Genomic DNA, 17310 nt, shown 5'->3' with positions numbered 1-17310 from the left:
GGAGGGAAGAGACAAATAAATGGATGCAGCTGATGCGTCAGTAGTCATTGGTGTAAATCTGTGAAACTGACAATTAATGTAATCCATCTGCTGCCTTATTGCATTTAGAAATTGCTGTTAGGAGCAACATGCGCCACTATTCTCACTGGTTTTCTGTTTGCTTTTGACTGCTGCAGAGAGAAAAATAACATTTCTGAACCACCTAATCACAGTGTTGTCACACACTGTAGGACTCATACCACAACAATTAAATCACCACAGCGTCTAATTTAATTTAACTCTGTTTGACTCGGTACCCTTTAAATCCAGCCATGGAAAAAGACACGGCTCTTAACTGTAAACCTGCCTCACATTGTTGGTCTCTGCAGAATATGACAATTGACAGACATTTATACTTGTTTTGTTGTTAATTATATTGTTTAGAAACAAAATCTCTTCAGTTTCAAGTGTCTCCTCTAGATTTTTACAAACTGACATGAGGCGATCTTTATATAGTTTTTAGATTCAATGCAGACGCCGTTTTGTCTCATTAAATTGTTTAGACTGGGCATGAGATATTAGGCAGTTTCTGAAGGTTTTCTTAGCCGATAAAGTTTTACTATTTTCTGCCATGGAAGTTTTTCAATGTATCTGTAATTTAGCAGTGAGATCAGGGGAACAACTTGGCCTCAAGCTGCGTCACTGCATCATTAAGAAATGTACCCCAATAGATGAAGTGCAAGTAGCAGTAACAAAGTATGAAACATATTCATTTTGTTTATATATCTATATTACCATATCTGGTAATAAAATTCAGCTTATGTTCAGTCTATCTTATAATAATGCGTGCATATATAGGTGAAAGACCTGCTGTGACAATAAGGTGAAAAGGCCTTGCGAAATAGTGTTTATGAAATATTTTCAGACATGTTTCAAATTCATACAAGCATTCCTTAAACAGCTCTAAAGTACCAAGTACAGTATCAGTATCTAAGATTTTATACATACATAGCTGTATTGCAATGTTTGTCGTAGATCAAAATGGATATCTTGCTGTGAAACATTCACTTTCTCAACACAATGTGTCACCGATGTAGTGAGGTTGCTCATTTTGAAAGACAAGACGAAAGGCTGCGCGTTTTCATAGCTGTAACTTTAATAAATCTATCAGATAAACGTAGGTATTCATAGACGCAGGTATTTAGCATATAAAAGCATGCACAGTGCTGAGTTTCTCATTTAGAAGTGAGAATTTCGGAATGAATTAAAAGCGTGAGTCATTAGTATAATCCGACCACAGTGTGTTCAAAGGGCCAACAAAAAAACTGAATAAAGACCTCGACATACTTTTTTTCGAATCATTTCACTGAGCATCTTACTGACTCATCGTCCCGGGGGCATTTCCCAAAGTATAATTTCACGCCTCATTAAGTCATAATAATTTTGAAATCAAGCTAAATTGCACAAAGTGTTGCGCCATTTTTTAAATAATGTGTTTGATCAGGTGCATCCCGGGGAAAGGTCAAACTGAACTCAGATCAGCATCTTTACTGAAGAGGGAAATGATCAATCATATTTCCAGTGAAGACGCCTCCTCTGAAGCTCATGTGCAAGCAGCGGTGATGCGTTTAACTCCACCGTGTGGCCACAAGATGGCAGCATAGCTTAGAAACCCGTCACGCCTATATGGCCCACATCAGCACAGCCAGCATCTCATTTCACATTATCTCCCCCTGCACAGTTTCATTTATCCTAAAATGAATCTGTCAGAATTGAATCTTCTCATCTCCAGTGGTTCAATAAAACTCCTTCACACTATTAAAAGGGAAACGTATTTCCTCCGAGCTTTGAGAATTGAAGTGTCACCTTCTAAGTGATTGACTGACTGTTTTTATCCTCTCTCTCCTAACACAGGGAGCCCCTGGTGAGCGTGGACCCGCTGGTGCCAGCGGTCCCAAGGGTGCCAACGGCGACCCTGGCCGCCCTGGAGAGCCCGGTCTGCCTGGTGCCAGAGTAAGCACTACTCTAATCTTTAAGAGCATAGATCCTGATGTCGCTGGTCTGCAGAAATATGTTGTAAAGTATAGAGAAATACGGTGAATTAAGAATTTCTAGTTCTTAATAGTTACACTTTTTTACCTGATTGCCCCTTTTTTATTAAGGATAATATGGTTGTGGTAATAATAAACAAATCATGATCTAGCTGCAGGTCAGGGACAGTTCTAATTTGTTGCTGGAGGAGGAGCACATACAAAAATTAATGGATTCTTTATTCCCTACAATGCAAGCGACTGCATTTTTTCCCCCATTAGATTCTATCTGAAAGAATAAACACCCTCATCTTTTAATTTCCATTTTGCAACCCTGGTATCCTGTTAAAGGTGCAATATGTAAGAATTGGCCGCCTATTGAATGTAAAGTAGGCTGCTTTGGCTAGTTAGCTAAGTGAACAGTGAAGGTGGCAGTCTGGACTGGGAGTTTGGGTCACTCGGGGATTGTTACACCACTAACACAGGAGCTTTGAACTAAAATTCTTATATATTGCACCTTTTAAAAGAGAATTCCTCAGATTTAGAATTGATGGTCTGATTCACGATTGATAGTTTTTTTCTTTCTTCAAGGCAGCAGAACCAGAAGTATCACATTTTTACTACACACAGATTTTTCCAGAGTATTATGTGGCATATATATTACCCACGATGCAACACAACCACCAATAGTTTTGTTGGAGAATTCCGTGGCTTGTGTTAGTAGCGGCTAATGTAGCCTCGAGCAGAGATGAGGAGCGGGCTAGTTTTTTTCTTCATTTTCCAACCTGCGTTTTAGATGATCAAGATTTGATCATTATTGGGTGATGAGAATATAATGAATGTCCAGCTATTAATCAAATATTCCACTACTTTTAGTAGGATTAGTTGATAGCTACTAAAATGCTGGAGGCATGAATGCCCTAGCTCAAACAGATCTGTAAAGAGAATTTGATGTTTAACATAGGAAGAGTTTTTCCTGGAGCAATTTTAAATCTCTAAACCTGAGCTGAAATAACCTTTTAGACTTTAGAAAAAGCGACTCCAGGGCTAATCCCTCATCTTATCTGAAAAAGTCACAGTCACCAACTCTAGAGATTTGTGTTTTTTCCTGGAAAGCATTTGCACGTCCGTCCATCTTGTACATAATTTCTTCTAAGCAGCACAAGTGGCTGTTAATATTTGTGTACAGTCGCTTTGGAGGAAGTCATAGGAAGCCCCTGTAGAGATTCTATCAACATCCACAGCCTGACATGTTTTCTCCCATTAATGATTTAGTTCTTATTCATTTCCATCACGAGGTGTTGAACTGTTGTTTGTTACACACAGAGCCAATCAGAGGTGTGAATTCCCACCATGCCATATGTTCCCACCTTTCTCAAGCACACATGTCTGTATAAAGATGTCCGATGACTCATCTGTGTCTCTGTTCTCTTGACAGGGCCTGACTGGACGCCCTGGCGACGCCGGTCCTCAAGGCAAAGTCGGACCCTCAGTAAGTGCACTTTATCTTGCGCCTTTGTAAATCGATAAAAACAAACACGCAGCATGTCTCCTCACTTAGCATGAGCGGCTGTGTTTTTTGTTTTTTTTATTCTTTTGTAATATCACGTGTGGGCTAAGCCAGGAGAGGCTTGTAATTTCAGTAAATGTGCTCTCATCGCGTAATGACTGATAAATGGTTTCATCAAATTGAATTGCAGGAGATTTATCCACCCATTATCCTGCAGGCTCATCCCCCAGTGGTGTTTGTGCTTCTAACAGGCTCGAGTGTCTCAGTTTTTTTTTAAAGTGACATCGTCAAAAGCACCGGCGTTCTCTCATCCAAGTTGTCTGTCGAGGCGCCTATTGTTCGTAATAGCTGTTAATCCAGGGTTTTTTCAATCAAATCCATTTCTTTTTTTAAAAATTGACTTAGAGGAGCACAGCCTCCCTCCAACAAACAAAATGAATAGCAGATCAATGAAAATGAAGATCTTTTAATACAAATGCAGACTGAATGTATAGAAACAGACCAAAATAAACAGTTATGATGTTGTCGTTTCAAAACCAACTCAAGGGTATATGACAGTGATAATACATAGTCACAGTCGTAATCACTGCCAGAGTTACATGTGTTTCATTTTATCTGCATCTGTCAGCCGTCATGGGAGAGTAGTTTGGGACATCCATAGAAAATGATGATCAGGTTATTTATTTGTTTTGTCATACTATAGTTAAAGTGTAGATATTGTGTTATAATATTGCTTTGGTAAAACTGAAAGTCACTCATATGAATAGCACTTGAGTAAAAGTCTTAAAGTATCTGATATAACATGTGCTTAAGTATTAAAAAGTAATTTCCTTGCAATTAATGTACTCAAGAATCAAAAGTACAATTGAGGTAAACCATATATAAAACTACTTGTAATGTACATACTGTATAGTGGATCCCATACTCAGTATTTTTTTAAATGACTGGAATCAGTGGGGTTTTTTTCGGAGGCAGCGCGAAATCTGTACAGTTGCAAGTAACTAAAGTGAATCTATTGATGTAGTCGAGTAAAAAGAACAGTATTTTACTCCCAAATGCAGCAAAGTTGAAGTATAAAGGAGTAAGGTAAAAAGTATCTCAAAATTGCACAAAAAAAATGTTACGTTCCAACACTGACTACTTTCTCCAAATTAATAGCAGCATCACCTCCCAGACCCACTGAATATAAAAAGGCAGATTCCTTCCCTCAAATCCATTTTCTAACTGAGTGACAGGTCTTTACACCCGTGATTACACTTTTTAATTCATATTTCCATGTTCTTATACCGGATATATGAACGTACGTTTACATGTTTGCTTTTCGGGGACTGTGTTTCATTAAAACATTATGGCTCACTGACAGTTTTAAGCAGGATTTCACGTGTTGATTGACTGGCAGCTGGTCAGCCTGATAATGATTGACAGACTATTTCATCTGTATTTCTTTCCTTCCTGGCTTTCCCTCCAGTTTACCCCTGAGGGGTTTATCTGGTCAGGAGCAATGAAAATTTCAACACATTGAGTAACTGTTGCATACCCTTGGGCCACGCTGGACATTTCGCTGCTAGACACCAATCTTAAACTCAAGACCCAATTATGACCAGATCCTGGGGGGACTTACTCTTCTCCTTTCCTGATTTCAGTCTAAATCCAACCGTGGAACCGCATTTTTCATTGTTGGAACAATTACCCCCCACTATCAGACACATATTTTATATCCTGTAGATTACACAACTGGATGCTTATTTTTTTCTAGGGAGGTGCTGGTGAGGACGGTCGCCCAGGACCCCCCGGCCCACAGGGAGCCCGTGGTCAGCCTGGTGTCATGGGATTCCCCGGACCAAAGGGTGCAACTGTGAGTACTAATATAAAAAACAATAATAAGAAGCATGTGACTGCATAACCAAGCTAAAATTGTTATCCGGCACAGTTTTCTACCTGTTTTGTTTTTTTATTGTCCGTACTAAAAATACATGTGTGAGTCAGAAATAAAAACTACACACCTTCAGCAACAACTGCTGGACAATTTAACTCCATTTGATATGCACCATCTCTCCTCCTGAAATAGAGGCAGGACTGAACCAGCCACGGTCCTGTGACTAACCGCTGCATTTTGTCTCTGTTGTGATTAGGGTGAGCCCGGCAAGTCTGGTGAGAAAGGACTGGGTGGAGCTCCTGGACTGAGAGTGAGTAACTGCACCTTTCACTGCCTTTTATCATCTACTCCTGACACCAACATGAATCTGTCATCTGCTTTAATTTAAAAATACAAAAGTTAGTTAGTTGTTATCAGCTTGTTTCCATTGTGTAACATTCCAAAGTCAATTTATTATCTTACTGATAAACTGATTTCAAAATATATAGATATTAATTTACAGCTTTTCTAACATTATTTGCCAGATGTATAACATCAGTGAGATGAAAATCACCGACCTCGATGACACTTTCTGAGAAGACCCCATTTGTAATGAATTATAAGTCATTCATAATGCTCATAAACACACCTAATGCCCTCTTATTCACTATATTAACAGTCATAAACCATTATAGATGTTACTTATAATGAATGATAAGTGTCTTATGGTGATGTTTTTAGTGTTACAATAGAGAGAAAACGCTACTGAAAGATCAGAAAAATACATTTAGCTGCAGGAGTAGCATCAACATGTTTTCATGATAGTCATAATATCCAAATGATTAATCTTTTTTCTTCTGTTTTTTTTTTTCTGGCTACTGTGACTCACTATTGATCTCCTGTTGTTTTCTGCAGTTCAGCTTCCAGCTTGTTCAAGAGCTCAATTATAGCTATCAGATGTCTGTCTACTTAATAGCATCACCTTTGGCTTAACTGTTGATATCTATCTGTTTGTCCTGCCTCCCCTGTCCCCCCTCCCCTCCTCCTTCCTCGATCTCCTCCTCCCTCTCCGCAGGGTCTGCCCGGCAAAGATGGAGAAACCGGCCCTGCTGGACCCCCCGGCCCAGCTGTACGTATCTCTGCCCCCCCCCCCATCCCACTTTTATATACCTTCAACACTGATATTATCTCAGTCTGCACTTAGAAGCAGCCCTCGGTATCTCTATTTCCCAGACTGTCTCGAAGATCGCTCTGTCAAAGTCCTTGACACAAATGTCTGGACGTTGTAAGATGTCATCACGGATTCAAACTTGTTTTGAAGTTTTCGTCTAAATGCAAGAAAAAAAGCTGTTTAACCTGAAATTATCCAGACGCTGTTTTACAAAGACAGAAACAAAGATACATTTTCCCACAGTCTTACACATCAAAATGTAAAATTCCTGACATTCAGTTCATGATAGAAGTTAATTGTGATTATGTATTTTTTTCTGTTTAGGGCCCCGCTGGCGAGAGAGGAGAGCAAGGACAGCCTGGTCCCTCAGGTTTCCAGGTGAGTCTGACCTTTTATCTTAAATCACCTGTTTATGAATGAATACAGCTATGTGTAAATAGAACTGTAAGTGTGGTAGTGATTATGTTGCTGTTTTTTACTTTTTAAGGCTTACAAAATCAACATTAGTCGGTGTATCTCTTACTCAGCTGAATGAAGATCAATACAGACTGACCTGATTCTTGTATTTTGACTGTTAACAACATTTTATCTTAATAATTCGTTACGCATCATCTGCTGATGTGTTGCTGTTTGTGAGATTGTACGCATTCAGATTACCTTAATCCTCATTAAATTCACATAAAATGGAAATTCGTCTTTGGAAAAATGTCACTGAACAGCCTTCAACATGCTCAACAATACATACACAATACACAATAATTGAACATTACAGTAAGATTACATTTTAAAGTGACTAAGTGACAAGTATTTTTAACAAATATTAGGGGCTTGAAGAAGGGGGGGATGGTTAACGAGTTGAAAGGGGCTTATTTAAGAATCCTTTTCCTGATGATCACAGATGAAGGATACAGTTCCCATTTTTTATTCCTGACTCAATATTTGTTTTTCCATAATGTTTCTTTCCTGTTCTTCAGGGTCTACCTGGACCTCCTGGCCCCCCTGGTGAGGGAGGCAAGCCTGGAGACCAGGTGAGTGCGCTTCTAAGGTGAAATGTACTGCAAACTCATAGCTCTATCAAAGCAATTACTAAAAGAACCTGCTCCCAAGTAATCTGATGGAAGCTTTTATCCAAATGACTTCACAATGTAGCGATTCTTTCACTCTCAGCCCTGCCAGTGTTAGTATCGGATACCTGTCATGTTGTTTTATACTGTAAAAGCATCTTGCTTTAACTAGCTGTTATTTATTTCCACAGTCATCTTACTGTTCAGATCATTTCCGTAAAACTGTGACTGTAAAAGTGAGATGTTGTTTACCAGGTCCATTTTCTCGTAAGTGTCAGTCTATGTTTTTATATTAAAGCTTGAAAATCTCTCCGTCTCACTAATAATGTAGAGTTGACTTGGCCGCTGCTGTTACCCGGTCTGTACTATAACTAAACATATCAGTAGTACAGCTCCCTCATTCATTTTAACTCCTCATTTTCTCCTCCCAGGGTGTTCCTGGAGAGGCCGGAGCTGCTGGTGCTACTGGACCCAGAGTAAGTTGAGAGTCTTTATTAAACCTCACGACTCATTTCACAGAGTGATTATTAGACACGCTGCTGATTGTCGCCGTGTCACCGCACAGGGAGAGCGTGGTTTCCCCGGAGAGAGAGGAGCTGCCGGCCCTCAGGGTCTGCAGGGACCGAGAGGTCTGCCTGGAACTCCTGGAACTGACGGACCCAAGGTGAGTCCAGCATTCGGTCTAAAACAAAGAAAAGACAGATTTTCAAATTATTATCACCTCACACCACTGGAAAATGTACTGCTGTGGGACTACAGCCAGTTTTTTTCAGATTCAGTCTTATCACATACAGCAGCACCACATTAATGCGAGCGTGTGATTAAATAATAATCACCTCAGGCGTTTGTGAGTTGAGCTGTGCAGGAGGCATCCAGTGTTTTCCCCAACAAACTGCTTACTGGAGATGGTAAGCCACCAAGATCAATTTAGTCTGTAGATAGCATCCAGTGTGGTATTTGATATATGAAATAGCTTTTTCTAAAGGTAAAAGTTGTGATGTTGTCAGTGCGCTGGTAAACTAAGTGGTGTCCACACCTAGGGACCGAGACACCCAGCAGGGATCAGAGGTTTAATCGGAGGGGTTACAAGCGAAGTTATGTCAAATTTTGATTATTAACTTTGTTCAGTTAAGACAACCTAAGAAGAAATTGAGAAACCACTGGTCAAGCTTATAATTATAATAATTATAGAAAATTATGAACATACAAATGAACATACAGTTTATATCTAGTATGTATATAAACGTGCACAGTCATACATAGTACAAGAATACATACCGTACACACACATCAGGATATAGTATTTTTATAGGATTTTGTTAAACAGTATCATTTTTCATGATATTATGCTGCATATTATATGGGATCCAGTCTTGACCTCCCCTAAAAACACATTGGGAAACCCTGTATATTTATAATTTGAATGGAAGACTGCATTATTACCACAATTTGATTCTTTACGCGCATCGAATACCATATTTTAAAGTGAAATACGATATTTCTACACAACTGATAGCTCCACTAAGTTCCTATCCAGCTACAGTAGACGGTCACTCGCTTATCAGCTATCAACAAACTCCAGCCAACTGCACTGTGAGTGGCAGAAGAACTCAAAGCGGCTTCCGTCCTCACTTTGGGTTTGTTATCTGGTCAGATTTTAATCCCAGTTAACAGGTTTCTTTTTCCCTTAAGGTCAGACAGGAGTGGATAGAGAGGATGAGGATTAGAGAGCTGACACGAGTGTGATGGAGGACGGATGAGCGGACAGTTTGTGGAGGGTGAAGCTCGATTCTGAGCAACATGCATAACGATTTGTAACAAGGACTAAATTCCACATGTGCCCCCCGTCAGTAAAAATCCAGTCTGAATGTATTCACAGCGAACGTTGTGGCTGTGTGAGCCCCGTGGTTACAACTTAATGACTGCGGATACAGCAGCAGGAGCAGCAGGTGGTGTTTTTGTGCATCTCATCTCCCAGTCTGAGGCTGATAAGCCCGAAACATTTTTGACCATGAGTGGGCCTGCTGGAGCCACTTAAAAAAAATCAAAGTCTGACTTTCCCTTTCTTTATCTTGTCTTTTGATATTTGGAATACAAATTTTGTCTTTATAAAACTCCCAGTTCTACTTGAAATACAGAATAAAAGTTGGAGACGTAAAATCAAAAGAAACATGTGACTTTGAGGTATTTTTATTCGATTGTGTTTTCTGCACTTCGCTCGGCTCTTGTTCAAGTTGGTAAAAGTTTGTTTGAATCCAGCAAGTGAACAACCTGTGTCAGGAGAATGATATTGAAATTATCTGTTTTTTTGCAGTGTTACAGTCCAACGGAGCGTGCAGAGACAAATATGAGCTTTGGCCTCTTTTGTTGAATTACTAGATGTGTTCTCACTCTGTGACAGCACTACTTTTGTGTTTCTGTATAAATAAACATAAAGCGGTCTGACATAAGACAACAGAAATATTCATGCTTTCACAGATATTCAGTACACAGTAACCCTGAGGTTCTTTCCTGTTTGTGACTGTCTCTGTATCACATCCGCCTCATTTGTTTCTGCTCCATGACAGGGAGCCATCGGACCTGCTGGCACTGCCGGAGCTCAGGGACCCCCTGGACTGCAGGGTATGCCTGGAGAGAGAGGATCCGCCGGCATTCCTGGACCCAAAGGAGACAGAGTAAGCCTTGCTGTGGACAAAGTCTTTAATATTTACAGTTGATGAGTAAAATTAACAATAAATGCTTATTAGCAAGCATTTTAGCATGCATGCAACTATTGATTCATTAATAATTATCAAACCTCACTTCACACTGTGAAAACATACTGTACAATATTATTACTATTATGACTAATCAAGAACAAATATGTAACTTACATGGAGCTAACAAGCTACCAGTTACCATCTTTTTGAATTGTCTCTATTTTTTTGTTTATCCTCACAGGGTGATATTGGAGAGAAAGGACCTGAGGGTGCTTCTGGCAAAGACGGTGCTCGAGTGAGTGGTTTTCTGCCATTTTGTTTTTCTCAAGCAAGAGTTTGTCGGTGTTGAATCAGGCAGAAGTTATCAGAAATGTTCGATCCTTTTTAATCTAAAGAGAGATAAAGTCCTTTGGTTTTTGCAAAAATAGAAGCTGATCTCAAACTTTTGCTGTTTCCTGTCTCAGGGTCTCACTGGTCCCATCGGTCCTCCTGGTCCTGGTGGTCCCAACGGCGAAAAGGTGAGTGTTTTATCATTTAATTGTAATCGTTAGTGGCAAGTTATCTTTAATGTGTTTTGAAAGGTTGTTAATTAAGAGTGGTGTTGAGCTGAATTTGAATGTCCGTGCCTGTCTGAGCTTATCTGATTTCTGTGTTTATACTGTAAATCGTTTTCTTATTGGGGCATCATCCAGCTGTGTTCGTCTGTGTTGCTGATGTTCATCTATATTCTCACAGGGTGAATCTGGTCCTGCTGGTCCTTCTGGAGCTCCTGGTACCCGCGGTGCTCCTGTAAGTGTCACAGAAATATGAATTTAGTGCATTCCTGTAGCTTGTTATTGCCATCCCATTATAGTCAGTTTGACCGGGCTTTCTTTTGAGATGGAAAATAATAAATAGTAGTTTTTGTTTTAGAGCACTGCCACCTGAACTGACCTCTGAGTTTTTCATCTTCAGGGCGACAGGGGTGAGACTGGACCTCCTGGGCCTGCTGGATTTGCTGGACCCCCTGTAAGTAAACATAACAACACTGACCAGCTCTTATCTCTGCTGGAGTCTGAAGAGCATGACTCCAGGGCCATTGACTAAATGTCAGGACATGTACTCTGTGGCCCCGCAGTCGTGTCTCACGTCTGGACTTCAAGGTTAAGAGAGCTGACTTTTTTTCAAAAGTGTCCTGTACTCCTCTTTTCTAGTCATAAATATGTATGATAATTGTGAGCTAATTCTACAGATAGTTGTCAATGATCTCACTGTAAACGAACATTGAGTCAATCCAGTAAACGAAAGTCCATCATCCACTACTTCACCTTTTGTGATCTTAAAATTAAACCAACAGCTCGGCTTTTTAAATATGGCTAAATAGGATAAAATTAGTTTTTAAAACCTCCAAAGCACTCTAAAAAAAACGAAACTTTTTTGTTATCCTGGGATAACAGTGATCTTAAAAAAACAAACTCCAGTGTGTTTCATCATTACGAAAAGTCAAGGAGTCAAAACTTTTGACACGATCATGCCGGGAAAGTAAAGGCTTTAGAATGGTTTGGTGCCTTGGAGTGTTCTTGTGATATTTATGTCTACATGCGTCTCTATCCAAAAAGCACCTCCAGCGAACTAATTTAAGTCCAGAAGGTGCTCCTACGCTTGACTGAATAACACTCAGTATATAACGTTAAAATCCAGTTGTAATAAAAAATAGACTTACATGAACTGAACCTTAAAATACAAAAAGTCACACACTTTTACAAACAAGTAAGTTGGTCAGTTAGATATTAAGCATAGCTGTTCGTAACTCCTCTGTAATTAAAAATACAAAAGATCTGATACATAATTACTGGAATGAAGCACATTGGATATAAAAGAGATAACCTCAACCCCTTGATTAAAAAATCTGATCAAGTTTAGCTATTTTTTTTCTCTGCATTAAAAAAAGGGCACCAAACCCAGTTGGTGTTTTGTTTCCTGAATAATGTGTCCGAAGCTTTGAAAATCTTTCAAATCTCTCTATCACCACTGTCTGGACACACTTTGATATCTAATTGTCTGTACCTCTGCTTTACGCCGCTGTGAATCGTTTTTTATCTTGATGTGTGTCTTGTCCCCGCCGTGTTATTCTGTGGAAAGAAAACAGTGCTCACAGTTCGTCAGACTTTGCATCACTCATGTTTAGACTCCTGGCAGACATCAGATAAATGTTTTTAATAAGCTGCATCCTTCCAAAAGGATCTTCGTCAATATTTCTGTGAGACAACACAGTTTATCAACTTTCTTTCCCTCCAGGTTGCGCTGCGATTAATTATTGAATTTATGTCAGGATGAATAACACTACAAGGTGTCTGAATCACTTCTGGTTCGCAGCTCGGAGACTGTAACATCACAGCCTGACACCACACAGACTGAAAATAGACATGGATGCTACATAAAACATCAGCGGCTTTCACTAAATATTTTTAAATCTGACTTTGCTCATCTACACTTTAACTGCTGTTGAAGCAGCGTGCAAGAAAAGGAAGGAGAAGAAAAAATAAGGCTTTTTTTCTTTTATAGTTCATAATATGGTTTAGTAGAGTATTGTATGGTGAAATATATGTTTAATATTGTATGGTCTTTTTGGTGTATTAAAGCAAGTTTATAACGTTTGTAAAGCATCAGCCACTGTGATCAACCTCACATTACACAGTAATAGTAAATTCTAAAATGCATTTAACAGTAGCGCCAGTAAAGAAGAGTCATAAAGTCGCTGACCTGGCTCAGTAGTCGTGGCTAGATATTGTTTAGGTTTGTTATAGTCCAACACCACAAGGTATGCCCCAAATGCCCATATATATGGTAGAAAAAGCAAAATTCTTTCCCACTGAAGTGAGAAAAATATTTGTCACTTACAATAAAATACAGTAAGAACAGCAATGGGCAGCATTAATCAAATTTGAAATAAATGTACAGAAGTGAAACAATAAATATACTAAAAGTAACATATAGTGCATATAGTGCATATAGTGTAAGTTGGATAACAGTAGATATGATATGATGTGAAAATATCTCTTTTGAGTTAACTTATGAATGATTCAACTCTCACTCTCATACTCTAAATAACTGTATCTATCTAAAGTTTGCTAACATCGGCGACCACAACCTGCTGGTCACACCAGGACAAGTATGGTCTTATGAGCAAACCCCTAAGTGTGAAATTGAGGTTGAGTGTGTTTGATTGAATTCATGTATCATTTATAAGAGGAAGAAAAATATAATTTGTTCTTATAGTGACATAATTACACAGTGTCACAGTAAAGGTTCCATATTTGTTAAAGTCTTCTACGCAGGTGAATGACGTGTAGTGGTTGTAATGTGTAAAGTGTGATTTAAAGCATTATATCTTATGTGCATTCTCCATCTTAAAGGGTTACACCAGTGATTTTGTGCTGCACTTTCCAGAAGTTGGGAATCTCTTGAGAGAAACATTAAAAAAAGAATAAAAGCAAAAGAAACCTCAACTTTTAGTCCTTGCTCAGTTTTGGATCCTACATTTCCCATAATGCAACTCACAAGCATGTTTACATTACATTGTCAGTGACTTGTAAATGTACTAACCTGTAGTTCCAAAATTAAATGTCAGACGTCGTACTAAACACACAGCCAACTGTTTCTGTCTCTAATTTTAGGGAGCCGATGGTCAGCCTGGAATCAAGGGAGAGCAGGGAGAAGCCGGACAGAAGGGTGACGCTGGTGCACCAGGACCCCAAGGACCTTCTGGTGCCCCCGGACCTGCGGTGGGTGTCTCTCTTGACTTTTTAACACGAAACCAACAGTATTATTTATGGCTTTTCCTAAGTCATAAATAATGCGGAGCTCTAGCAAAACCTTGAATGTTTACAGCCCGGTGAGGTTATTGTACAAGAGAAGGAAAAAAAAGCCCTGAGTGACAGTATTTTCTATGAGAGGAGAAAAACGTTATTCATGAACAAATCAGCAGAAAATTCCTCTGGTTTTCTTTTGCTTTTTGGTTTTCTTAGCTGAGGCAGACAAACCACATTTCAGAGGAGCTGAGTGTGTTTTTGATGAGTTTATATTGTAACTTCTACGACACAAAATAAATGTCAGACAGTAACACACAGTATCTGTTCTGTTGCAGGGTCCTACAGGTGTTTCTGGACCTAAAGGTGCTCGTGGTGCTCAGGGACCTCCTGTAAGTAGACCTTTTTAAATCGCTTTCTATTCATTTATTGTTTTGATTTTTTTTATCATACAGTACCACATGTAGCAACCATCTTTTTTGCTCCAGTGTTTTTGGCTCTGTCTAACTTAATCTTTCTCTTTCAGGGAGCCACTGGTTTCCCTGGTGCTGCTGGCCGTGTTGGACCCCCTGGTCCAAATGTAAGCTCACAACTACAGCCTTCAACTTGAGAAGTTAAAGTTAGCTTGATTTATGTTTCACAAGCAAGAACCAGGTGCGGCACTACAGACACAGGAATGTTTTCTAAATGCCTCCTGATTTATTGTCAACAATGAACCCTTTTTAATTTACACCTGTACATTTTACGTAGCTTCACACCCACACAAGCCAGTATCTTTGACAGAGTCGGCGTTCTAGTTTGCTTCGAGCATTTTTACAGACTTGCTAAAAGGAAGTGCAACACATTGTGAAAAACAACTCTGATCCTGTGAGACTGTTAGTATGAGATAAGTGTTATTGAAAGTTATTTAAAGATGCACAGATGTCCTCGGGCTCATTGAATTAACTGAGACTATTCCACGGCATCATTTCATGTATGTTATGTCCTCCTCCTTTAGGGTAATCCTGGACCTGCTGGTCCTGCTGGCCCCCCTGGTAAAGATGGACCCAAGGGTGTGAGGGGAGACGGTGGACCCCCAGGAAGACAGGGTGATGCTGGGCTCCGTGGTCCTGCTGGTGCTCCCGGAGAGAAGGGTGATCCTGGAGAGGACGGTCCCCCTGTGAGTTGACTTAAAACATATTCCCCCATAGAACACCCTGGCTTTTTTATTTTACATAATATCTCACTTATTGACATTGTGACACTTGAAAAACCACTTGATATCTCTCTAGCACCCACTCTTCAGACTGCACGTCTCCTTGAACACCGTCAAGGTGAACGCAGGTGTCTGTTATAGAGAGAAAAAAATGATTAAATGTGTTTGTTTTCTACATTTCTGTCGACTTCTTTACGCAGCTCCGTCAGCCCAAAGAGGCAATTTCACCAGTAATGGACAGCCGCCGAGCACACTCTCCATTAATACACAGAGCTGTCAGTGTCCATCACCGACTGTAATAGCAGACCACGACATATGACAGCACAGGGCAGCACAAGCCCAGTGACAGGCTAATGACAGGACCCCAGCCTTTTACCTCTCCTTTGCACTCAGTGCAACACAGAAGCCACGGCGCATGACGACAAGCCTGTCAGGATAATGACACTTTGCAGATGAATATGCGGTGTCGGGACCCATCCCACCTATGGAAACACATATATTAAACCTTAAACCGTGCATCATCACATCAAAGTCACTGTCAGCTGAGCGATGTGTCTGAAGTGTCACTTAGAGTCAGGTGTTTATTGTGAGTGTGAGCTCTCACTGTTGCAGCGCAGCATATTTGACTGTTGTGGATGAATCAAAGCAGAGAGGTGATGGAGAGGTCGATGCGTAGCTGCAATTCGGTGCGGAACAAATGACATCAGATATAAATCAGGTAACGTAGAAATGAAAGAACGCAACTAAACTTGCAAAAGCGAGACCATCAAGACACGAAGACGACAAAACTCTCTGCAGAGGAAACAGTCTGGCACATAACCTCCACTATAAAGCTATAATGTTTGTCAGAATCCACAAAGACGGTCAGAATCTAATACATTTACATTTCCTCAAAACACTTCAAAAAGTCAACAACAATAGGCATAGAGAAAATAGTACAAAATCTGTAGTTACAGAGACGCAGGAGATACAGGATGCCTACAGTTCCATAGATATCATGTATATATTCCACATACTGTAAGATACATATGACACCAAGTGGAAACAATACATATTAGAAGAGGGGATTACATTAAACTACATTACAAAAATCAGAATGGAAATTATTGTTTTTTATACTGTTCAATAAATAAAAAGAAGAAGCTAACATGCTGATCAGTGAGCTTTATAGTGACTGGTGGATTTGGACAGAGCCAGGCTGGCTAGCTGTTTCCCCCTGTTTCCAGTCGTTGTGCGAAGCCTAACCAACCGGCTGCTGGAGTGCTGCTGATCATCTCATCTCACTGTCAGCCGGAGAACAGATAGCTGTATTTGTCAAAACTATTCCTTTAAGAGGATTTGCATGAGGTATAACAGGCTTCCAAATATCGGCATCAATATGAGCCCCAGAAGTCGAAAATTGATCTTTAGTATACTGAGCTCAACCCGTGAATTAGCCACGGAGAGATGTATCGTCTGATATTAGCTTATTGCAGATGTGCAGTGAATATCGCATCTGTGTCAGCGACGAGACATTTCAGTGCAGAGATTATCTGGTAATAAGAAACAGTGTCACTGTGTCAGTTCGGAGCAACACACATCACCAGAGAGCTCTGACAAGTTATTTATTCAGCTCTAAAATGTCTTAACTCAGTAAATCTTGGTAACAGTTCTTTCAAAATGTAAGGATCCTCTTCAAAGATACCAAATGATTTGGCTCCTGATACACTGACCACGCATTATTAACGTTTTCATCTTCTTTTTCTCCTCTCTTAGGGTCCTCTGGGTCCTTCAGGTCCTCAGGGTTTGGCTGGTCAGCGTGGTATTGTCGGTCTGCCTGGACAGCGTGGTGAGAGAGGTTTCCCTGGTCTGCCTGGACCTTCTGTAAGTAACATTTTCACTTTATCAAAGAGGTTAACACACAAATTAGGGGTACATCAATTATTACAAAACATTTGACGTTCACTGCTTGTTACCAACAGGAGGTGTTCTCTCCGTCGGCCTCGAATAACAGAAAGGCTGTTGGCTAAATACATATTA

The 17310-nt window shown here is 39.9% G+C and overlaps 1 protein-coding gene across 2 annotated transcripts in view; it reads left to right on the top strand.

Moving 5' to 3' along the window:
- col2a1b (collagen, type II, alpha 1b) overlaps positions 1–17310 on the top strand; it is a 51225-nt gene that overhangs the window by 25558 nt on the left and 8357 nt on the right. For both annotated transcript variants that reach the window (XM_030418631.1, XM_030418632.1), the window contains 19 exons: positions 1894–1992; positions 3448–3501; positions 5276–5374; positions 5652–5705; positions 6450–6503; positions 6870–6923; positions 7520–7573; positions 8041–8085; positions 8175–8273; positions 10177–10284; positions 10550–10603; positions 10773–10826; positions 11044–11097; positions 11263–11316; positions 13965–14072; positions 14435–14488; positions 14623–14676; positions 15094–15255; positions 17047–17154. In XM_030418631.1, the coding sequence (XP_030274491.1) occupies positions 1894–1992; positions 3448–3501; positions 5276–5374; positions 5652–5705; positions 6450–6503; positions 6870–6923; positions 7520–7573; positions 8041–8085; positions 8175–8273; positions 10177–10284; positions 10550–10603; positions 10773–10826; positions 11044–11097; positions 11263–11316; positions 13965–14072; positions 14435–14488; positions 14623–14676; positions 15094–15255; positions 17047–17154 (1422 nt within the window). The remainder of the gene's footprint in view (positions 1–1893; positions 1993–3447; positions 3502–5275; positions 5375–5651; positions 5706–6449; positions 6504–6869; positions 6924–7519; positions 7574–8040; positions 8086–8174; positions 8274–10176; positions 10285–10549; positions 10604–10772; positions 10827–11043; positions 11098–11262; positions 11317–13964; positions 14073–14434; positions 14489–14622; positions 14677–15093; positions 15256–17046; positions 17155–17310) is intronic.

The sequence above is a fragment of the Sparus aurata genome, chromosome 6 (genome assembly GCF_900880675.1).
Source record: "Sparus aurata chromosome 6, fSpaAur1.1, whole genome shotgun sequence".
Lineage (NCBI taxonomy): Eukaryota > Metazoa > Chordata > Actinopteri > Spariformes > Sparidae > Sparus > Sparus aurata.
This window is presented reverse-complemented; position numbering and strand designations above follow the sequence as displayed.